A 23,981-nucleotide genomic window follows, 5' to 3' on the forward strand; every position below is an offset into this window, starting at 1 on the left:
TTGAGCTACATTAAGTTGTGAACTTTATTACAGGCTCTAGGCCCAATAGGCAAACACACATCATAGTATACATAAAAACAATAAAATATAAAATAGGCAGGAAAAGAAAAGGAAGAGAGAAGGAGAGAGAGAAAAAACACAACAAGCAATAATGCCTAAGCATATACAAACATATCTGTCATGACCCTCTTAAAAGGCAGCCATACCAATGCTTCCACATATATGATTGATATCGGATAGAGCTGCATCCATTCATTTGAATAAAACCTGTAGTGAAAAACCTGAAGTGAAAGAAATCCCAATTGGGAAACTTCAACTCCAACTCCAACACAGCACTCCACAGCACACAAGTGTTAACTGCACACTGCACATAACAAAATTGCATCTATGCCTCACCCCTGCAAGGGGGCAGCCCCCAATAGCGCCCCTATGGAGCAGTGTGGCGGGACAGCTGTGGTGCAGCGCGCTAAGCCCCCCACATTTGGCCTTGCATGCCCATGGGGACCCCGGTTCGGGGTCATTTTCCTATCTCACTCCGTCTCCCTGTCACACTCGCTTCCTGTCACCATCTCAGACTGTGTTATCAAATAAACGAATAAAAGCCCCTAAAAATGGATGACAAAAAAGGAGAAAAACCCTCAACAGTGGAGGTGTTGGGTGGGGGAGAGGGTCCTGTGGAGCCGCACCTCTGGGAGCCTGTCGGCCACCGGAAGAATAGCCAACCCCAGGTGTCTTTGGGGCTGAGGGTGGGGGTGCCAGGTGTCTTTGGGGCTGAGGGTGGGGGTGCCAGGTGTCTTTGGGGCTGAGGGTGGGGGTGCCAGGTGTCTTTGGGGCTGAGGGTGGGGGTGCCAGGTGTCTTTGGGGCTGAGGGTGGGGGTGCCAGGTGTCTTTGGGGCTGAGGGTGGGGGTACCAGGTGTCTTTGGGGGCTGAGGGTGGGGGTGCCAGGTGTCTTTGGGGCTGAGGGTGGGGGTGCCAGGTGTCTTTGGGGCTGAGGGTGGGGGTGCCAGGTGTCTTTGGGGCTGAGGGTGGGGGTGCCAGTTGGGGCTGAGGGTGGGGGTGCCAGGTGTCTTTGGGGCTGAGGGTGGGGGTGCCAGGTGTCTTTGGGGCTGAGGGTGGGGGTGCCAGCCAGGTGTCTTTGGGGCTGAGGGTGGGGGTGCCAGCTGGGGCTGAGGGTGGGGGTGCCAGGTGTCTTTGGGACTGAGGGTGGGGGTGCCAGGTGTCTTTGGGGCTGAGGGTGGGGGTGCCAGGTGTCTTTGGGGCTGAGGGTGGGGGTGCCAGGTGTCTTTGGGGCTGAGGGTGGGGGTGCGACTGACTGAGTATCCACCAGTCCAGTCCCGTTACGGTTCACAACCACAAGTCTGAGCACCAACAGCATTGCACCACCTTACCAATCATTCTGAGTGGCCACTGCAGTTTTAAGAATAATAATAATAATAATAATACATTTCTTTTGTATAGCAATATTGAAGTCTTGCACATCAAAACACCCCCAGACAGAGTTTGCTGCTTTGTGTACCAACTAATATACTGACGTCACGTGAGGTAACATGATGATGATGATGACAGTTGAGCAAGTGAACACGAGAAGTGTCGCACAGAGTAGACCAGTGGTTCTCCATGGTCACATGACTACTGATACTCTAGATTAGTGGTTCTCAACTGGAACAGTCTTGGGACCCAACATTTTCCACTCTCATTCTGTCACGACCCAATTTTTTTAGCAACACTCGAATGACTGGTTGCATGCTACTATCTCGCATAAACATTCTGATTTTATCTATGACGACAGATGACACAAGTTCAATCGCCTATCACCATAAAAGTTGCAAATTGTTGCAGGAAAAGTTGGATGGGTTTTCCTTTGTTTTTTTAGCGAATCAATGAATTACGATTTTTTTTTTCCGGCTCCGCGACCCACCCATGACCCCTCCACGACCCACTTTTGGGTCGCGACCCACCAGTTGAGAAACACTGGAGTAGACTATCTGCTGTGTGCCAAAGTCTCTCCTCACCAGGAGTAACAGAAACAGGACAAGTCACATAAGTGAGTACACCCCTCACATATTTTTTGCAGATATGTACGTTTATATTTTCATAGGACAACATTAAAGAAATTTCACTTTGACACAATGATTGGTGACCTGTTAACAACATATATAACCGTGTACATTTGTTGTTCACTCACAGAAAATCAAAATACAGCCATTGATGTTTGGAAATGTGCCATCAAAAGTGAGTACACCATTAAAATCTGGTAGAGAAGCAGCCCAAATCGTCTAGAAATGAAAAGGGATTAAAAGGGAGGTCATCGGTGTGCGTTTTAACCTTTCTTTACATTGAACTTATACATTTGGAGTTTGCACCTGCCTTAAATAGATCGGTGTGAGATTTGAATGAAATGGAGAGTTTCACAATCTGCTTCAGTAGTCACAGTGCATGTTGACACATGTTTCTTTTAGGTGTAATTCACCATCATGCTTGACTAGCCAGATGATACACTTTTTTTTGTAAAACTCACTTGTTTACCACCACACATGCTTGACACCATCTAAAGCAAATTTCAGGAATAGCTTCTTTCTGACTCACCACAGTGAACACCATTAAAATCCAGGTCACGGTGCAATACGTTTTAACTTAAGTTACTTAGCATTGTAACTAAGTAAATATTACAGATTTGTACCCTGTACTGTAATGCCTTACAATACTGCATTACAGCAAAAAGTAATGCATACTCCCAGCACTGAACATTAAAATTACATACTCCCAGCACTGAACATTAAAATTACATCGGGGGCCGCATAGGACGGCGTCAAGGACCGCAAACGGCCCTCAAGACATAGGTTCCCCACCACTATTCTAGTCACACTGGCTGCTAGCAAACGGCCTCTCTCAAATACGACAGTGACTGAATTCCTCATTCAAGTGTGATGACAAGTGTGTCTTCAGGTGACTGACTGTGGGAAGCTTTGGTCACACTGACTACAAGTGACTCCAGTGTGAATGCGACGATGTGATTGGAGGTGAGATGAGCACAAGAAACTTTTTCCACAGTCGGTTCATGAAAAAGGTTTCTCCCCTGTGTGAACACGCAGGTGGGATTGGAGCTCTGCTTTTCTGTTAAAGCTCTTGTTACACTGACTGCAAGCATACGGCCTCTCTTCAGTGTGACAATGTGACAATGTTTGCGAAGGATAGACAGCGTTGAGAAACTCTTTCCACAGTCGGTGCATAAAAATGGTTTCTCCCCTGTGTGAACACGCTGGTGGATTTGTAGCACATATTTAGTCTTAAAGCTCTTGCCACACTGACTGCAAGGGTACGGCCTCTCTCCAGTGTGAATAAGACGATGTCTGTGGAGGCTAGAAGACTGTGAGAAACTCTTTCCACAGTCAGTGCATGAAAATGGTTTCTCCCCTGTGTGAACACGCTGGTGGATTTGGAGCACCTGTTTTCTCTTAAAACTCATTCCACACTGACTACAAGCGTACAGCCTCTCTCCAGTGTGAATGCGATGGTGTACAGTGAGGCTATGATGATGTACGAAACTCTTTCCACAGGTTGTGCATGAAAATGGTTTCTCCCCTGTGTGAACAATCTGGTGGGATTGGAGCTCTTGTTTTGACTTAAAGCACTTGCTACACTGGCTGCAAGCGTACGGCTTCTCTCTGGTGTGAATGCGGCGATGTACACGAAGTTTAGAAGAGTTTGAGAAGGTTTTTCCACAGTCTGTGCATGAAAATGGTTTCTCTCCTGTGTGAATGTGCTGGTGGACACGGAGTTTATATTTTGTCCAAAAGCTCTTGTCACACTGACTGCAAGCATGCAGCCTCTCTCCAGTGTGAATGCGACGATGTGTGTGGAGACCAGAAGACTGTGAGAAACTCTTTCCACATTCGTTGCATGAAAATAGTTTCTCCCCTGTGTGAACACGCTGGTGGTATTGGAGGTCTGCTTTTTTCCAAAAGCTCTTGTCACACTGATTGCAAGCATACGGCCTCTCTCCAGTGTGACAGCGACGATGTATGCGAAGGATAGATAGGTGTGAAAAGGTTTTTCCGCAGTCACTGCATGAAAATGGTTTCTCCCCTGTGTGAACGAGCTGGTGTTTGTTGAGGCTTCCTTTAGTCTTAAAGCTCTTGTCACACTGACTGCAAGCGTACGGCCTCTCTTCAGTGTGAACGCGGCGATGTTGGTGGAGGTTAGAGGACTGTGAGAAACTCTTTCCACAGTCAGTGCATGAAAATGGTTTCTCCCCTGTGTGAACCCTTTGATGGTCTTGGAGCTCATTTTTTGCCTTAAAGCTCTTGTCACACTGACTGCAAGGGTACGGCCTCTCTGTAGAGGGCAGCAGTGTGTGTTTTTCCACTTATCTCTTCTCCACTGGAGCTGCACTGGAGCTGATGCCCTGTGAAGAGTAGAATGGAAATTAATGTTAATGGAGTAGAGTAGAATGGAACAAACTGTATTAACAAAATAACAATAGAGCAAAACACACACACAGTAGAAATTAATAAATATGAACACGGTGGGCAACTTGTGGATTCCCGGCTCTTCACTTGATACTTGACCCTGGAGCTCTTCTCTTCTCTTCTCTTCTCTTCTCTTCTCTTCTCTTCTCTTCTCTTCTCTCCTCCTTCTCTTCTCCTCTCTTCTCATCTCTTCCCCCCTCCTCCTTCTCTTCTCCTCTCTTCTCATCTCTTCCCCCCTCCTCCTTCTCTTCTCTTCTCTTCTCTTCTCTTCTCTTCTCTTCTCTTCTCTTCTCTTCTGGATCTCTTCCTTCTCTTCTCTTCTCTTCTCTTCTCTTCTCTTCTCTTCTCTTCTCTTCTCTTCTCTTCTCTTCTCTTCTCTTCTCTTCTCTTCTCTTCTCTTCTCTTCCTACTCGGCCTACACTTGGAGCCGGCTATGTGTAAGAAGCAAGTCCGTGTCTGCATTTTCTGCAGTTCAGTATGCACCGGTACAGTATTATGAAAACAGAAATACATGATATTGCTTATTATGTAGCCTCTTACTGCAGCAGGGGTCGCCGGCCACCCTATTCACTTGCTGAAAAGGCTTCACTACATCATAACAACACTGAGAGCGCTAGAGTGCTGCGCTAAGGGGTCAAGTTTTGATACCATTTCTGTGAAAGTCTCAAAGGGTTCTGACTTACGGTTGTAACATACTGATGTGACCAGTTCAGATCTCTTACCAGCCTTCCTTGGCCATACTATACAGCTGCGGAGACCATAGACCACTTCGAAATGATCAATTAGTCTGAATTTACAACTTATATACACTTATATGTTTGAGTAAAATGAACATTGTTGTTTCATTCTATTAACATTACATCAACATTTCCTGTGAATTGCACATGAAAATATTATTTACAGCATTTATTGAGTCTTACCAGATCTATTCTCCTCGCTGTCCTCATATAAGCTCCTCAGCTGATTGTTCTCCTGCCGTCCTTGTGGTCTACAGCAGTCCACCAGCACTACAGATACGCTCCTCAGACTGTAGAGAGAACGCAGGGTCTCCTCGCTGTCCTCTTTTACGCTCCTCAGCTGAGGTGGAGAACCAGGGAACTGCTCTGTCTCTTTATTTACGTTCAGCTGTTCTGGAGAACCGGGGAACTCTCCTCTCTCTTCTCCTTTTATGTTCAGCTGTTCTGGAGAACCAGGGAACTCTTCTCTCTCTTCTCCTTTTATGTTCAGCTGTAATGGAGACGCAGAGAACTCTCCTCTCTCTTCTCCTTTTATGTTCAGCTGTTCTGGAGAACCAGGGAACTCTTCTCTCTCTTCTCCTTTTATGTTCAGCTGGGATGGAGAACCAGGGAACTCTTCTCTCTCTTCTCCTTTTATGTTCAGCTGTTCTGGAGAACCAGGGAACTCTTCTCTCTCTTCTCCTTTTATGTTCAGCTGGGATGGAGAAGTGCAGACCTCTTCCTTCTCTTCTTTTATCTCCAGCTGTTCTTGAGAACCAGGGAACTCTTCTCTCTCTTCTTTTATGTTCAGCTGGGATGGAGAGTCAGCTAAGCTGAACTCCTCTGTCTCTTCTTTGATGCTCCTCATCAGCTGGAGTGGAGAGTTGACTTCTGCAGAGGCCATGTCTGAGGCCTCCTCTGAACCTTTGAAAGTGAACAGACCAGGGGTGTCAAACTCATTTTGGTCTGGGGGCCGCATACAACCCATGTGGACCTCAAGTGGGCCGCATTAGTAACATCATCGCGAAAAAAAACCGTAAAGCAGAGGATTAGTGTTCAGTACTATCACGTTTTAAGTGTGTTGAGTATGTAGAAAGCAATTCAATACTAATAATCCTATGCAACATTTCCTTGACTTCATTCATTCATTGCCAACCGTCAATGAATTAAATATGGGACAGTTCATTTTGGCAGGGGGTCTGGGGGTTTCCCCCAGAAAATTTTGTATTTCTTAGATGTCATTTCCTGCATTTTCACGCATTCTAACATCCCGTTTCCAATTTCAGCTTAATAGGAACCAATACAAATCCAATTATATTTATTATTTAATTACAACCAATACCAATACAATACGAATAAGAAGTATTAACATGTTCTGTATATATGAGGTCTATAATATATGAGCTTTATCAAACGTCTGTTACAGTACAAATTCGCCATTTATAATAGAAGTGTGATGTGCACTTTACTACATATACAGTATAACAGAGGGACCATTGGGTTAATGTCACGCAGGTATCGATTTTGCCCCGAGGGGCGTAATTGCGCATTTCGGTTATTTCGTTGAAAAAAAAAAGTTAAAAAAAAAGTAAAAAAAAAAAAAGAATTTTTTTTTTTTTTTACATCCGGGCCGGATGGAACCCTCTGGCGGGCCGGATGCGGCCCGCGGGCCGTATGTTTGACACCCCTGGCATAGAAGTATCATGACAATTACTGGCAAAGTTTTACATCTACCCAACCTCACTTTAATCACTGTGACCGCCAGCCAAACAGTGCTTTTCATACTTCAGTGTTAGGGTGCTTGACGTGGAAGGGGATACGCCACCCCCAGGCCAAATTAAGTGTCTGCCCGCATTCCTGAGAGTTAAATACTGTAAGTGTGTGAAAGCATTTTCCTGGTGACCCAGCCATTGTCCGAATCTGACAGCTGACCACTACCTGGATTTGCGTAGATTCATGCAACCCAGCGGCGCCATGCCAAAGATTTCAGGCCGAAGTGAAAAAAACCCACTTGATTTCCCCAGCAATTACTGTCTGGGCAGTGCTCTCTCACGCAGCGTGCAAATGGGTCAAAGACGTCCAAAAAGGACGTGCTACTTGACCGCTGGACTACAATGGACTATGCTGGACTGCACGGTGTGTAGTACAGCACAGCTTTGACTTCCACTATTCCACTATTGGACTGAACCTGCACTACCCCACAAGGACACACGCACGCACGCACGCACGCACGCACGCACGCACGCACGCACGCACGCACGCACGCACGCACGCACACACACACACACCTTACTGTACCAGGGGCGGCACCTTACCTGCAATACCTCAGTCCTGGAACATAAGACAATACAACATGCTGCTTACAATGCTGCCACCCCAATCTACTACTTTATATAAGTAAGGGATAATTGACGACACGGTGTGCGTATAACAGGAAAAATAATGCACACCTAGGTGGTGATGCGGCCACGACGTGTTATACGCACACGTGAAGTCAATTATCCCGCTTATACCACGGTTGCCACACTGTCTGAAATTTATTTGAGGAATTATTTAGATGCTTTAATGGCTAAAACAAAGGTTTTCTGTATAACTACTTCCTTCCGCCACAAGAAGGTTCTTTTCATAACTTTCTGTCGAACTGCCTTTACTAATTCTAAATTGAAGGTTGCTATGGCCAAGACACCGTCGATAGTTCTATCGCATTCGGTTGTCAAGTCAAGAGCCAGTCGTTAATTCTATCGCATTTGGTTGTCAAGTCAGTCGCCTCAATGTTCTACCCATCCGATATATGGGCGCGTCTGACTTGCCCATACAGTTGGCATGATTCCTACAAATTTACAGATCTCAATAGATTAAAAAAAATACCCCGCGTGTCTTGGCGACATTCTGAATGCCTCGCCTCGCCATTAACTTTATTAAATCTGCTTTATCTGCTCTCCTCCCATAGGAAACTCTCCTTGATTTATTTTCCACTGCGTTCCCATAGTTAGGCCTATTGATCCGAAAATATCCCATACTTTTCACAAGTTACGCTACTCTCTCAACTGATAAAAGCTACAACCACAGGAAACATCTCCTCTCGTGGGGAAGAACAGCCCACGCGAAACAGGCGTCCCTTTGCGCAGGGAATATCTCTCTCTCTCTCTCTCTCAAAGTTGACAGAGTGATGGTCAGTTGGGAGAAATAAACATGTTTGAAATTTGATTAGGCCTACGAAGATTTGCTCCAGATTCACTATAGCCTACATTGCTGGTGTTTCCAGACGCGTGATGCAACATGTGTCAATTCAGCACGTAATGTGTGTAACTTTTTTATGTGTAATTTATGAACGTGCGTGCCTTGGCGCATTGATACACTGGAGTTATGCGGTCAGAAAAGTGACCTAATAGTGGGACTACTTCAGGTGTGCATATATAGACAGTTAATCAATACCCAATTTAGCGCGTCACAATGGGAGATTCCAGACTGCTGTGGTATAACTATTGTTATTATACTGTTACTATTGTCACTGTTATTATCCTATTAATTGTAATGTCTACATTCTATAGTTATCTCATCTTCTGTTTACATGTTCAATGATAAATGTTGAATGTTAAATGTTCATTTGTACTGTATTTATAATTGACCACTTATTGTTACCAGTCCATTACTGTTAAGTTACCTGTCCTGTCTTGCACTTTATGTCAGTCTGTAAAATGTCAGTCTTGTATTTGTCCTTGTCCTGGCATGGTAGGCCTATAGAGAGAAAACACAATTTCATTTTTCTTGTATGTCTTGTGCATATGAAGAGAGTGATAATAAAAGCTGACTTGACTTGACGGTCCATAATAAAGAAGAAGGATCACCGCACACTTGCTGTTTTTTATTTAGGTGAACGTGTTTCGCGTAGAAATATAAGCTTACAACACTTATCAGAAGGGCTTCAAATCGTTCATTTCGGGTTGACTTGATGGTGTTTATGGTGCATGTACTGTCTCCACTTCGGGGGGAAAAAAGCATTTCCAATAGTTCTTACATGCGTATCAATTACCATGTGTCCTATGTAAGAAAAGAGCATTTCACTTTAGAAGCATCTTGTTTTCAAATGTACACTGTAAAATAATGCTAGCCTATTAGCCTTCACAGTAAGCACCTCTGTACATTGTGCACCACCATGCAAAGAAATTGGAAACATGTCAAACCACCATTTCAGTTTGAGCAGGCATGGAAAGTTGTGGAATGCAAGCGCTCAACCCAAAATAACCATTATCTGTTTTGGCGCCCCTGTCAGCAGTGGCCCAGGCCAAGGTCAATGCAGGAACAAACAGTCTCCCTTGAAGAACAACATAATGAAGATGCTCTGCCCCCCTCGCTTCTATGTTTATTTATAATATAGGCCTCTAACGACTGCATTTCCATACCGTCATCAACACAACAATCACAAAACCTTTTTTTCTCCATGAGCCTGAGCCTCGTTGAGCTAGAAAAAAGGCATATGGGCACCGTAAAATCCATAATAGCAGCGACTTCAGAGAAGCGTGTCAGTGGAGCGCAGCGGTCAGATACAGATTGACTCTACCAGCATCACTACAAGATCTTGTCGAAAACTGAATGTATAATTGATGGCCATTAATCCTCCTTTTTTTTAAAAAAAAACATCTCTGGCCTACACCAACGAAAATCACGGTCTGACCCTCTGTATTATTTTGTCAGGAGAGAAGATTTATTGCATTCCAATGTTTGTGTTGACTATCCTACACCAGAGAAAGTAAAGCGGTTGTAGTAACACAAACATTGAATGAACTAACGGACCTACCTGCACTTTTCGGTGTATCCAAAGCTGTGGCTTAACACAAACAACGGGAAAGTAGCCTACATGTTCTGACTACACTTTTCGGGGCTGTGCTGTGTTTGTTTGGACTTCCTTGAGCGAGAGGGAGGAAGTGACGAATGACAAAATCTCGGCCAACTACTATGTCAAAATAAATGTGTACTTCAAAGTAAAACACGTTACTAATACTAGTACTACCATATCATGACAATAACAGTAACAACAATACGTTTGAAAGAAAATACATTTTAAAAGAGCCACCCCATCATATAAAGTAATGTAAAAGTCACCCAATTATTAGCAAGGAATGGCAGTATCACAACACCATGCATGCTATTATGATGTTGTGTTATAATAAATTATTAAAGTTGGGTAGGCTACCTTACTCTATGCTGGTATGATATAAACTACTTTTAATGCATAGTCTATAAACCTCTGTATGACACATGCTTTCCCCTAGCTTAAATTACATATCATTCTTTTTTATTATTATTTTTATTTTAACGTTTTTTTATTTGCTTTATTTTATTTTATTATTTTTACCTTATGTTTTATCTTAATGTTTTAAATGTTTTTTTTTTTTTTAAACTCTAATTCATTTCCTTCTTTCTGCCCTGTTTCCTTTCATTTACATTTGTTAACTTTGTGAAGCACATTGAGTTGCACCTGTGTATGAAATGCGCTATATAAATAAACTTGCCTTGCCTTGCCTTGCATAGCCTGCAATGACTGTATTGGGCTGTGCATGTCATTATAATGCCGTTATGCTTATAAACCAGAGGTTCCCAATCCCAACCTTTTTGGCATGAGACCCCATTTTGACATCCCAAGGTTCTGGGACATCTGGCATACACATCTTTTTTCATGGCAAAAATTAAAACATGATTGAGCTACATTAAGTTGTGAGGAATATACTTCTTCAGGCAAAAGATAACGAGTTGATCTCCACGCAGGAACTGGATTTTCTTTTTAAACCCCACCCACGGATGGCAGCGTTCTACCTCCTCCCTAAGGTGCACAAGAGTATGACAAACCCACCGGGAAGACCAGTGATCTCAGGGAATGATACACTGATGGAACCCATTTCCAAGTATGTGGACTTTTTTATTAAACCACTTCTACCATCACTACCAGCATACATACAGGACACCACTGAGGTACTATGCCAAATAAGGGACCACAACTTTATTGGTCCAGATGCGCTTCTGGTGACCATGGATGTCGAGGCGCTTTACACGAACATTGATCACGACCAAGGGCTCGCTGCTTTAAGACACTTTCTCGACAGACGCCCACTCCCACACAGCCCTCCCACTGACTTCTTGGTCAAGTTAACAGACTGGACATTGAACAATATATTTTTTTTGTTTCAGGACCAACTTTTTAAGCAAATTAAAGGCTGTGCAATGGGAGCGTGTTTTAGCCCATCGTATTCAGGATTGTTCATGGGGAAGTGGGAGGAAGATGTTGTCTTTACTAATGACAACATCTTTAAAGATAAGATCAGATGGTGGGCCCGTTATATTGATGACGTCATCTTATGGTGGGATGGTAATGAAAATGAACTACTGGCTTTTCATAGTTACCTGAATGCGGCCAACCAGAATATCAAATTGTCCTTAGACTACAGTAAAGAAAAGATAAACTTTTTGGACCTTGAAATTTATAAGGATGAGGATGGCTACCTACACACAAGTATTTTTAGAAAAGAGGCTCACAAGAATACTGTCTTACATGCGAAAAGTTTTCACCCCCCCTCATTAATTAAGAACATCCCTTTCGGGCAGTTCCAAAGATTACGACGAATTTGTGATGACTCACGTGACTATGACTTAAAAAGTAAAGAAATGTATGGTCGTTTTGTTCAACGCGGCTACTCATCTAATACTTTGAATATGGCGCTGGAGAGAGCCAACTCCATCGAACGTAGCTCTTTATTGACACGTAAACCCGCACCTGCTAAACAGGATAGGGTATTCTTTTCGACGCGCTATAGCACCAATGCGCCTTCTATAGTCAATGCGATTAAATCTAATTGGGATATGTTGAAATGCGATACTTCCTTGCAAAATATTTTTGATGAACGACCTATTTTCACGTATAGGAGAGCCCCTACATTGAGGGACAGACTGGTGAGAAGTTATACGCCGGCAAAAGAAAAAAGTACATGGTTACCCACGGTGCCCAATGGCACTTTTAAATGTGGACACTGTAATGTTTGCGACATTGTCTCTAAGACAAAAGGATTTACCCACCCTGTCACTCTTGCTACGTATCCTACCAGGCACTTTATAAATTGTAAGAGCACCCATGTGATTTACATTCTGCAATGTGGATTATGTGAGGCTTTTTACGTGGGGCGCACTAAGAGACGCTTCCAGGACCGCCTTTCTGAACATAAATATGCGGCACGGGTTGGTAACTGCGAATACGCTATGACCAGGCACTTTGTAGAGACCCACCATAACAAAACTGTTAAATTCAGTGCTATGGGCATTGACTGTGTCCCTTCTACCCTTAGGAGAGGGGACAGACAAAAAATATTGAATCAGAAAGAGAATAGGTGGATATATAAATTAAATGCTACGTCAACTCCTGGACTGAATGATTCTTTTGAGATGATGCCTTTTCTATAGCTAGTACACTGAGTTGTAATTTTGACTTGGTATAGGGAACCCCCTTTTTTATACTGTTTCATGAATACTGTATGGATTATTTTGTTTCATTTTCATTTTTTCACTTCTTCTCTCCTAGTTGTGTGTGTTTTTGGGACGACGAGGAGGCGGTGCGTCATGACCAGTTTCCGCCTACCTGTCAATCACCCGTCAAACCCCTGTCAAACTTTTCTTTTGTTACCTGCGCCAGTGACGCTTCAGTATTGACTCTGCCCTGATGAAGGCCACTCCTTGGCCGAAACATGTTGGCGTTTTTAACTTTTCTACAATGATTTAGCCATTTAATAAAGCTATTTTAACTTTTTTGGGAAGAGTGCCTTGGATACTTCGTTTCTTTTGCATCCTATTTTTGACCAAAGAGCACCTTCGGACTACCAACTAAAAACGCCGTAGCCCTCCAACTTCTCCTATTGGATCAAATACATATTGGACTCACTGTATAACTGTGTACATTTGTTGTTCACTCACAGAAAATCAAAATACAGCCATTAATGTTTGAAAATGTGCCATCAAAAGTGAGTACACCATTAAAATCTGGTAGAGAAGGGGCCCAAATCGTCTAGAAATGAAAAGGGATTAAAAGGGAGGTCATCGGTGTGCGTTTTAACCTTTCTTTACGTTGAACTTATACATTTGGAGTTTGCACCTGGCTTAAATAGATCGGTGTGAGATTTGAATGAAATGGAGAGTTTCACAATCTGCTTCAGTAGTCACAGTGCATGTTGACACATGTTTCTTTTAGGTGTAATTCACCATCATGCTTGACTAGTCAGATGATACACTTTTTTTGTAAAACTCACTTGTTTACCACCACACATGCATGACACCATCTAAAGCAAATTTCAGGAATAGCTTCTTTCTGACTCACCACAGTGAACACCATTAAAATCCAGGTCACGGTGCAATACATTTTAACTTAAGTTACTTAGCATTGTAACTAAGTAAATATTACAGATTTGTACCCTGTACTGTAATGCCTTACAATACTGCATTACAGCAAAAAGTAATGCATACTCCCAGCACTGAACATTAAAATTACATACTCCCAGTACTGAACATTAAAATTACATCGGGGGCCGCATAGGACGGCGTCAAGGACCGCAAACGGCCCTCAAGACATAGGTTCCCCACCACTATTCTAGTCACACTGGCTGCTAGCAAACGGCCTCTCTCAAATACGACAGTGACTGAATTCCTCATTCAAGTGTGATGACAAGTGTGTCTTCAGGTGACTGACTGTGGGAAGCTCTGGTCACACTGACTACAAGTGACTCCAGTGTGAATGCGACGATGTGATTGGAGGTGGGATGAGCGCAAGAAACTCTTTCCACAGTCGGTTCATGAGTTTCTCCCCTGTGTGAACACGCTGGTGGATTTGGAGCTCCTGTTTTCTCTTAAACAGTCCCACCAGGAAATCGCGGGCATTTTCTCAAAAAATCGCGGTCGGAATTGCCAGATGGTGCACGAGGATTTCCAGAAAATCGCGATAAAAGTTGCGGAGCTTCTTACTGTGTTGTTGCGATTTTGGTGCGGCATGAAGTGAAAGGTGCGATTTTTGTTGCGATTTTTAATGTGCTTCCCCACGCTTGAAAGTAAAGGACACTGCCACATTCCAGTCCTCTGGTGTTTTTATATTATTTCCATTTTTATATTATAATTTTGGTTCTTAGGCAAAGCAGGGAAGCTGCCAGGACGAGTTTTTAGCCAGAATGTCGTCGTGAAAAGTTCCATCTCTTTCATGCTGCCACGACACCCTTCATTACGATGCTGTTTATGGCCGTTTGACCCTGTTTTAAATGTCATCACCGTTTCAAATTGTAAGCACACAAACTTCGTATCATGTCGATATCCATTCCTGACTTTAAAAAAGTGGATACATAATTAACTATAAGTAGGCGGGCGGAATTGGTCATGTCCACCCAGTTGAAGGCTGCGCGACAGGAACTGACTGAAATCCTGGTTAATGTGAGTCGTCTGCTAGCCTACACATAGCCTGCCTGTGTCGGCGTTTAATTTTCAAGCTTGTCAAAAGCAACACAAATAAAAGCAGAGAGAGGGGTCGCTTTCGAAAGAAGGCATAGCCTAGGTTTTTTTTTGTTCTCCCTCGCCGTCAGCCGGCTGATGATCATCATTCAATGTAACGAGGATGGAGTTCACAGATTTCCGTTTGTGAAGGGTGCTTGCTGAATAATGCTCAGAAATTATATTAATTTTGGTGCTCTTGTGAATATAAAAGACGACGACATTGTTATCTATAAAACACCACGTCGCCTGCAGAACGGAGGTCTCAGCTGTCAACGATGCTCATATGGGCTACACGTTTTGGCCGGTGATGAAAACAGTTATAAAGCCCTGCATGCACTTTCACTGGGACTTCTGGCGAGTCCATCGTTCTCTGGAATGTTTAACTTGACCCTCTGTAGGCTGTAGCCTACTTGGAGATCCACCACCATTTTTCAGCAGAGGTAAAAGTGAAAGTGATGCTGCGCATGCCATTGAGTCCCAAACTGTTAGGCTTCACTTCTCAAAGGGCATGAAACGGTTTTGCAAATGCAATGCCCTTTGTTGTGTTCACTGATATATTGGTAAAAAAATAGCCCACAACAAAACAGAATCGTTCCTCGACAGCACAGCAGCCAGCGTGAGTCAAGTGATTATAAGCATAACGTGATTGGGGACAACGACGGTGGGGACGAGATCGCAAGCAATATTGCGTGCTGCTTATGACAAGTTCATTTACATAGGCTATTCACAAATATTTTCAGTTTTGTTCAGTTTCATATTTGGCCTACTGGTCTTTTGTAACGTTAAGGCCTATTTAAAATGAGCTAATATTATTTACTGACTGATTGTAGTCATTTTTGTCGGACATTTTGTCCGGCAACATTTTATTTTGCCTGTCATTCATGCATGCAAACGGCCAATGTCCGGCCACAGCCGGCTAACGTGAACCCTGATCCAGCCATAGCCCAATTTGCGCGAAAGAGATTACTATATCGGCCAGGCACGCACGCAGCATTCACAATGAAGGATGGAAATTACTGCTTTGTTGTGGACAAGGCATTTGCGCATCTCAATTCGGAGGGAAAATGTTGCCTTCGGTATGCGCACAAGTCAAACACCAAAGTGGTCCAGCAGGTGGACCGCTTTAGAAAAAAGAAAACACATCTTGTTGTAGGAGCCCTATACTTGGCGTAATGTAGATGACTGTCATGAAGTGTTAATTAGGCTATATATTTATGTAGGCCTACCACATTTTAAAAATGTAGGCCTATTGGTTATGCCAGACTAGTAGTCATACATTTTCCCTCCTGTGACCATGCGAGCAGACGCGCAATGAGAACATGGCGTTTCTTACAATATTTATTAGTTTTTTCCCCCTCACAGACAACTTTGTACATGCATAGTAAAGTGCTGGGACTGATTGCTAGGTTACTTTTTTATTGTATTTATTTTTTTTATTGTATTATCCTTTTTGAAAGGAAGTTTGTCGACGTCAGTGAAGTCAGCGCAACATGGATTGGTTCAAAGTGTTCAAAGTTGCGGGAAATCGCGGTGATTGGTTAAAGTTGCGCTCTCGCGCAGAATTCGCGGGAATTCATTGAAGTTGCGAAAAACGACGCGATCGCAACATCGCGATTTCCTGGGGGGACTGCTTAAAGCTCTTGCTACACTGGCTGCAAGGGTACGGCCTCTCTAGTGTGAGTGCGGCGATGTGCAAGGAGGCTAGAAGACTGTGAGAAACTCTTTCCAGAGGTTGTGCATGAAAATGGTTTCTCCCCTGTGTGAACACACTGGTGGATTTGGAGCACCTGTTTTCTCTTAAAGCTCTTTCCACACTGACTACAAGCGTACGGCCTCTCTCCAGTGTGAATGCGATGGTGTACAGTGAGGCTATGAGGTAGTAAGAAACTCTTTCCACAGGTTGAGCATGAAAATGGTTTCTCCCCTGTGTGAACAATCTGGTGGGATTGGAGCTTCTGTTTTGACTTAAAGCACTTGCTACACTGGCTGCAAGCGTACGGCTTCTCTCCGGTGTGAATGCGGCGATGTACACGAAGTTTAGAAGAGTTTGAGAAGGTTTTTCCGCAGTCTTTGCATGAAAATGGTTTCTCTCCTGTGTGAATGTACTGGTGGACATGGAGTTCATATTTTGTCCTAAAGCTCTTGTCACACTGACTGCAAACGTACGGCCTCTCTCCAGTGTGAATGCTGCGATGTATGTGGAGGTTAGAAGTAGGGATGGGCATACGGTGAAAATTTCTTCGTCGATCGTCGGGAGAATTAATGATTAATAATCGGTTAACCATTAACATTTTTATATTAAAAACAGCACACATTTAGGCCCACCATGCCCTATACTCTTGTATAACAAAAATACATCAAAAACATCATGTTTTTCTTTGAGGATTTGTTTTATTAACAACACAAGTGTCAAGTGATTAACAAGAACAGTTAAACCTGAAAGGCTTCAAGTTGCGAGCCAACAACGAAGGCACATAACGGTGCAGACATCGAGGCGAGGCTATGTTGAGATGAATCACCACCGTCTTTTACAAGGCTTGGATGCGCGGTGTTCAAGTGATACATCATGGACGTTGTCGATTACCGTATATTACCAAATAAACGCCCTTGGGCAAATAACCGCCCATGTCCTAATAGCCGCCCAGGGTCTGACCCCATTTTGTGAATTAACCGCCTCTTCCGAATAACCGCCTATGTCCAAATAGCCGCCCACCGGCTGTTATTTGGATAATTTGAAAAAAACTTGGTACCATAATTTTATTTGCTGCTTTATTTAAAAAGTGTATTTATTTTTAGTATTGCTATTCTATTTGACAATTGTTGCACTACTGCCATGTTGAGGCCTTGTTGATCTCCTGTCTTTTGATAGCCTACCTCATGTTGATTTCTTGTTTATTGATACAATATTGATATGTTTACAATAGCTTTTACATTTAATTTTTTTTGTACAAAAAATACTGGACAGTAACCATTGTAACCAAATAATGGCCTGGTGCAGGCTGGTGCAAAAATAAATAAGAGCCTTGTGCAAATAACCGCCTGCTTCTTTTAAACGCCCGGTCTCCAAATCGATTTTGTGAAATAAACGCCCGGGCTACTATTTGGTAATATACGGTAACTGTATTTGTAATTCACATTGCAGTAATTACAGTACACTTTGTCATTTTCTAACCGAAAGTAGAATGAGATTAGCCAACATTTCCAGGCAAAGAAAACATCATTTCTAGAGCCAAATAGATCGAAATTTACCTCAAAATAGCAATGCAATTTCGTTACAAACAAAATCCAACACAAAATGATCACTTACAGACTTATATTGTCCAAGGCTCAAATGTGAAAAGATATTAATTGCGGGAGAGATGAAGTCCGGTGGCTTTACGGCAGAAAACACTTGAAAAAACTGGCTGCAACTAACCAGGAAGTAGAGTTGCGCTTAAGGCGCAGTACCGCGAGAAAGTCCACTAGGTGGCGGTATTCACCATAGGATTTACGTGAGAGAAACTAAACTCAGGCATGGAATTAAATGGAAGGCAGAACAACCTACATTCAAGTTTTTGTTTTGTTTTTGTTTAACGGTTCGTCGGCGAAAATTAATTTCTTCGACTAAATGTTTAATGATCAATCATCGGTTAATCGGTTAATTATGCCCATCCCTAGTTAGAAGACTCTGAGAAACTCTTTCCACAGTCGATACATGAGAATGGTTTCTCCCCTGTGTGAACGACCTGGTGTGCGTTGAGGTTTCCTTTAGTCTTAAAGCTCTTGTCACACTGACTGCAAGCATACGGCCTCTCTTCAGTGTGACAAAGACAATGTTTGCGAAGCATAAATAGGTGTGGAAAGGTTTTTTTTTCCCGCAGTCACTGCATGAAAATGGTTTCTCCCCTGTGTGAACGACCTGGTGTGCGTTGAGGTTTCCTTTAGTCTTAAAGCTCTTGTCACACTGACTGCAAACGTACGGCCTCTCTCCAGTGTGAACGCGGCGGTGTCTGTAGAGGGTAGAAGACTCTGAGAAACTCTTTCCACATTCGGTGCATGAAAAAGGTTTCTCCCCTGTGTGAACGCGCAGGTGGATTTGGAGCTCTGCTTTTCTCTTAAAGCTCTTGTTACACTGACTGCAAGCATACGGCCTCTCTTCAGTGTGACAAAGAAAATGTTTGCGAAGGATACACAGCCGTGAAAAGGTTTTTCCGCAGTCACTGCATGAAAATGGTTTCTCCCCTGTGTGAACGAGCTGGTGTTTGTTGAGGCTTCCTTTAGTCTTAAAGCTCTTGTCACACTGACTGCAAGGGAACGGCCTCTCTCCAGTGTGAACGCGACGATGTTGGTGGAAGTTAGAAGAATGTGAGAAACTCTTTCCACAGTCGGTGCATGAAAATGGTTTCTCCCCTGTGTGAACACGTTGGTGGATTTGGAGCTCATCTTTTCTCTTAAAGCTCTGGTCACACTGACTGCAGACGTACGGCCTCTCTGTAGTCAGGGCAGCAGAATGTGTTTTTCCACGAAACTCCTCTACACTGGAACCGCTGTGGAGCTGATGCCCTGTGAAGAGTAGAATGGAAATGAGGGTCATTTCACGTGAAATCAGACACTTTGGGACCCGACCGACCCAGATTTCAATCATACTTGGTGTGCCTTTTCAGTAGCAAGGTAGCACCCCAAAACTGCATTGGTTTGAATCTGACACTAATATTAAGGGAGAAACAGACTAGGAAAGGGTCACATGTGAGGGTAGGACACTATACATTCAGCCTTGAATATATCAGTCAGTGTTAGTCACAAAAAGATGCCTGTGGTGTTGTTTGAAAGCTCTTTTCTGGCTCTACATATTACACAATCACCTTGGAATACAACTACTCTCAGAATATGAATTATGATAAATTGAAAAATTAAAAATTGAATATCTAAAAAACTTATATTTTAAAATGGCCAGTTCCTTGTCCAAACGTAGCCGGCAATGTCATGAGCAGCACCTAAAATGCTGGTGTTCGGTTTGTTATTCATTTCAGAGAGAAGTTGACTCACAAATATGGCGTCATACAGACCACTTACTAATAATATGGTAATACCATAGTAGCATCACATGACAAAACAAAAACAAAACAAAAATGGTCAGTGTCCATGGTCCCAGGTTTCAGAAACTAAGGCAGATGTCCATTTATACACACCCAATGATGATATGTGAATGTTTGAACATTCCTTCTCTGTGTACCTGTGCCATCTTCCCTTTACCGTACTTTAAAGAGATAATCAATGGCTACACTCTCATTTTGTACTCTACCAGTGCATTTGAAGCAGCAGCTGTGTCTTTTGTAGATAATGTATAAGTACGTCCCGTTGCAGTTACAGGTTCCACTACCAGAAGCACATCCTGATGATCCATGACAGTCTATCTGGTCTGAAGGGAAAAGTGAAGGATGGAGATGGCCCATGAGGATGCAGGAAGTTCAGTTTCACCTCTCCAGTGCTCGGCATACATTCCTCGGCACATGCTAGCCACCAGTTGCCATCATATACAGCTACAACATACCCTTTGATGCTTGAAAATGTAACACATTCCTTTACTGAGTTCACTCTTTCAACTCTGCCTTCTCTGAATGCTCAAAATGGCCTAACTTCCACTGTGTCCATTGACAATGGGCAGAAGCTGTGTAGTTTTTGAGTACCTGGAATAGTTCTTGCAGATTCAAACCTTTTCAACAGGTTCTCAGCTTCATGATGGTACATCTCTGTTGTGGCAAACTGGCAATGGATGTTCTTGACATTATCCTTGACAAATTCAAACAGTTGGTATGGCGTTATAATTTAATTGTCAATAGGACGTTGCATAGGACGAAGATGCCAGGACGAAGATGGCACAGGTACACAGAGAAGGAATGTTCAAACATTCACATATCATCATTTGGTGTGTATAAATGGACATCTGCCTTAGTTTCTGAAACCTGGGACCATGGACACTGACCATTTTTGTTTTGTTTTTGTTTTGTCATGTGATGCTACTATGGTATTACCATATTATTAGTAAGTGGTCTGTATGATGCCATATTTGTGAGTCAACTTCTCTCTGAAATGAATAACAAACCGAACACCAGCATTTAAGGTGCTGCTCATGACATTGCCGGCTACGTTTGGACAAGGAACTGGCCATTTTAAAATATGAGTTTTTTAGATATTCAATTTTTAATTTTTCAATTTATCATAATTCATATTCTGAGAGTAGTTGTATTCCAAGGTGATTGCGTACTATGTAGAGCCAGAAAAGAGCTTTCAAACAACACCACAGGCATCTTTTTGTGACTAACACTGACTGATATATTCAAGGCTGAATGTATAGTGTCCTACCCTCACATGTGAACCTTTCCTAGTCTGTTTCTCCCTTAATATTAGTGTCAGATTCAAACCAATGCAGTTCTGGGGTGCTACCTTGCTACTGAAAAGGCACACCAAGTATGATTGAAATCCGGGTCGGTCGGGTCCCAAAGTGTCTGATTTCACGTGAAATGACCCTATGTGTAAGAAGCAAGTCGGTTGTAACATACTGATGTGACCAGTTCAGATCTCTTACCAGCCTTCCTTGGCCACACTATACAGCTGCGGAGACCATAGACCACTTCGAAATGATCAAATAGTCTGAATTTACAACTTATATACACTTATATGTTTGAGTTTGAGTATGTTTGAGGGGCAGCAGTGGCCTAGTGGTTAGAGAGTTGGTCTTTCAATCTAGGGGTTGCAGTTTCGAATCCCCCCTGAGCTCTCCTTACATCTCTATCCACGACTGAAGTGTCCTTGACCAAGGCAACTAACTCCACATTGCTCCAGGGCCTGTAACCAATACCCTGAAAAATAATAACTGTAAGTAGAGTAGAGTAGAGTAGAGAAACTTTATTGATCCCCAGGGGGAAAGTCGCTTTGAATAAAATGAAAGCGTCAGCTAAGTGAAATGTAATGTAATGTAATGAGTAAAATGAACATTGTTGTTTCATTCTATTAACATTACATCAACATTTCCTGTGAATTTCACATGAAAATATTATTTACAGCATTTATTGCGTCTTACCAGATCTATTCTCCTCGCTGTCCTCATATACGCTCCTCAGCTGAGGTGGAGAACCAGGGAACTGCTCTGTCTCTTCTTTTACGTTCAGCTGTTCTGGAGAACCAGGGAACTCTTCTCTCTCTTCTCCTTTTATGTTCAGCTGGGATGGAGATCCAGGGAACTCTTCTCTCTCTCCTTTTATGTTCAGCTGGGATGGAGAACCAGGGAACTCTCCTCTCTCTTCTCCTTTTATGTTCAGCTGGGATGGAGACGCAGGGAACTCTTCTCTCTCTTCTTTTATCTCCAGCTGTTCTGGAGAACCAGGGAACTCTTCTCTCTCTTCTCCTTTTATGTTCAGCTGGGATGGAGAACCAGGGAACTCTCCTCTCTCTTCTCCTTTTATGTTCAGCTTTTCTGGAGAACCAGGGAACTCTTCTCCCTCTTCTTCTTTTATGTTCAGCTGGGATGGAGAGTCAGCTAAGCTGAACTCCTCTGTCTCTTCTTTGACGCTCCTCATCAGCTGGAGTGGAGAGTTGACTTCCGCAGAGGCCATGTTTGAGGCCTCCTCTAAACCTTTGAAAGTAGACAGAAATATCATGACAATTACTGGCAAAGTTTGTGATTTTTACATGTGCTAAACAACCTCACTTTAATTACTGTGCCAGCCAAACTGCTTTAGATACTTACTGTATGTGCTAACTCAATCAAAATCTTGGTCATTTCAAAACAGCCACATCCCTATGGAAGACTGGATTGCTCTCAACAGCATACTTGAATCTCTAGTAAATCCAACTAAAAGCTCTGTGGTGTCCTCTTCCAAGCTTAGGCAACACTAGAGAGAGTGCCTACACTGTATCAGGGCATATACAGCAATCTTGAAGTCAAATTTACTACCATTTCATACCATTTTTCACTGCCTTTAGATTTTTTTACAACCATCACGACATTCCGATTCCAGTATTAACAAGACATCTTTTGTAATTTCTACCTTCTAAACATTACATTACACTTTCGTGTTTTGCAAAAAGACGCCCGAAAGGGAGCAGTGCGATTCCAGAGTGCTGTTTAAAAGTATGCTATGAACTAGGTCAGGTGGCTACTGTTGCGCGAATCACTGGTGTTTTGAAAAACTGTGATAAACAGTGAATAAACAAATATTTTTAAAATCAAAATGGTGCAACTAAAAAAAACAATACCTCGTTTTTCAAAAATTAATACTTTTTGAGCAGATGTACGACTTTTAATGCCATTACATTTTGACTTTTTAATTCATCACCTTTTAATACTTTTTAAAAAACCCTGCATACACCCTGTTGTATGTCTGATGGGTGTGTAGTGTACCTGTCTTATCAATTTTATTTTCTTAATTTGTGTTCAAAGAACTGCTTGCACTATGAGACTTGCACCTCCAACTATGCTGCTAAATGCTACTACTTGACCACTGGACTACAATGGACTTTGCTGGACTGCACAGTGTGTAGTACAGCACAGCTTTGACTTCCACTATTCCACTATTGGACTGAACCTGCACTACCCCACAACACACACACGCACACGCACACGCACACGCACACGCACACACACACACACACACACACACACACTACTGCACCAGGGGCGGCACCTTACCTGCAATACCTCAGTCCTGGAACATAAGACAATACAACATGCTGCTTACAATGCTGCCACCCCAATCTACTACTTTATATAACTATTGTTATTATACTGTTACTATTGTCACTGTTATTATCCTATTAATTGTAATGTCTACATTCTATAGTTATCTCATCTTCTGTTTACATGTTCAATGATAAATGTTGAATGTTAAATGTGAAAGTGAAAGTGAAAGCCCATTGGGAAACTCCAACTCCCATTGTCATTGTGACACAGCACTCCACAGCACACAAGTGAACACTGCACGCTGCACACAACGAAATTGCATTTATGCCTCACCCGTGCAAGGGGGCAGCCCTCAGTGGCGCCCCATGGGGAGCAGTGCGGTGGGATGGTACCATGCTCAGGGTACCTCAGTCATGGAGGAGGATGGGGGAGAGCACTGGTTGATTACTCCCACCACCAACCTGGCGGATTGGGAGTCGAACCGGCAACCTCTGGGATGCAAGTCTGACGCCCTAACCGCTCACCCATGACTGCCCACAAATGTTCATTTGTACTGTATTTATAATTGACCACTTATTGTTACCAGTCCATTACTGTTCAGTTACCTGTCCTGTCTTGCACTT

The 23,981-nt window shown here is 42.9% G+C and overlaps 1 protein-coding gene and 1 pseudogene across 1 annotated transcript; both read right to left on the reverse strand.

Annotated features, from left to right (window-relative positions):
* Window positions 1–2,943: 2,943 nt before the first annotated feature.
* On the reverse strand, window positions 2,944–17,274 carry LOC134443405 (oocyte zinc finger protein XlCOF6-like; annotated as a pseudogene).
* Window positions 17,275–18,352: 1,078 nt separating this feature from the next.
* Window positions 18,353–22,588, reverse strand: LOC134443407 (gastrula zinc finger protein XlCGF57.1-like). Its single transcript, XM_063193195.1, has 3 exons — window positions 21,760–22,588; window positions 18,569–19,241; window positions 18,353–18,473 (listed from the first exon to the last, which is right to left on the reverse strand). Exons 1-3 carry the CDS (start codon window positions 22,334–22,336, stop codon window positions 18,353–18,355), a joined length of 1,371 nt encoding a protein of 456 aa, XP_063049265.1. The 5' UTR covers window positions 22,337–22,588.
* Window positions 22,589–23,981: the final 1,393 nt, after the last annotated feature.

This window comes from Engraulis encrasicolus, unplaced genomic scaffold (genome assembly GCF_034702125.1).
Source record: "Engraulis encrasicolus isolate BLACKSEA-1 unplaced genomic scaffold, IST_EnEncr_1.0 scaffold_319_np1212, whole genome shotgun sequence".
Classification (NCBI taxonomy): Eukaryota; Metazoa; Chordata; class Actinopteri; order Clupeiformes; family Engraulidae; genus Engraulis; species Engraulis encrasicolus.

Bases quoted from the DNA above. Each gene is read 5' to 3' on its own strand.
- LOC134443407 (XM_063193195.1), bottom strand. From the start codon at position 22,336: ATGATATTTCTGTCTACTTTCAAAGGTTTAGAGGAGGCCTCAAACATG. The intron at 19,242-21,759 runs GTAAGACGCAAT...TACTCTTCACAG, and splicing joins CAGCGAGGAGAATAGATCTG to GGCATCAGCTCCACAGCGGT. The intron at 18,474-18,568 runs ATGCAGTGACTG...GTATGCTTGCAG, and splicing joins ACAGGGGAGAAACCATTTTC to TCAGTGTGACAAGAGCTTTA.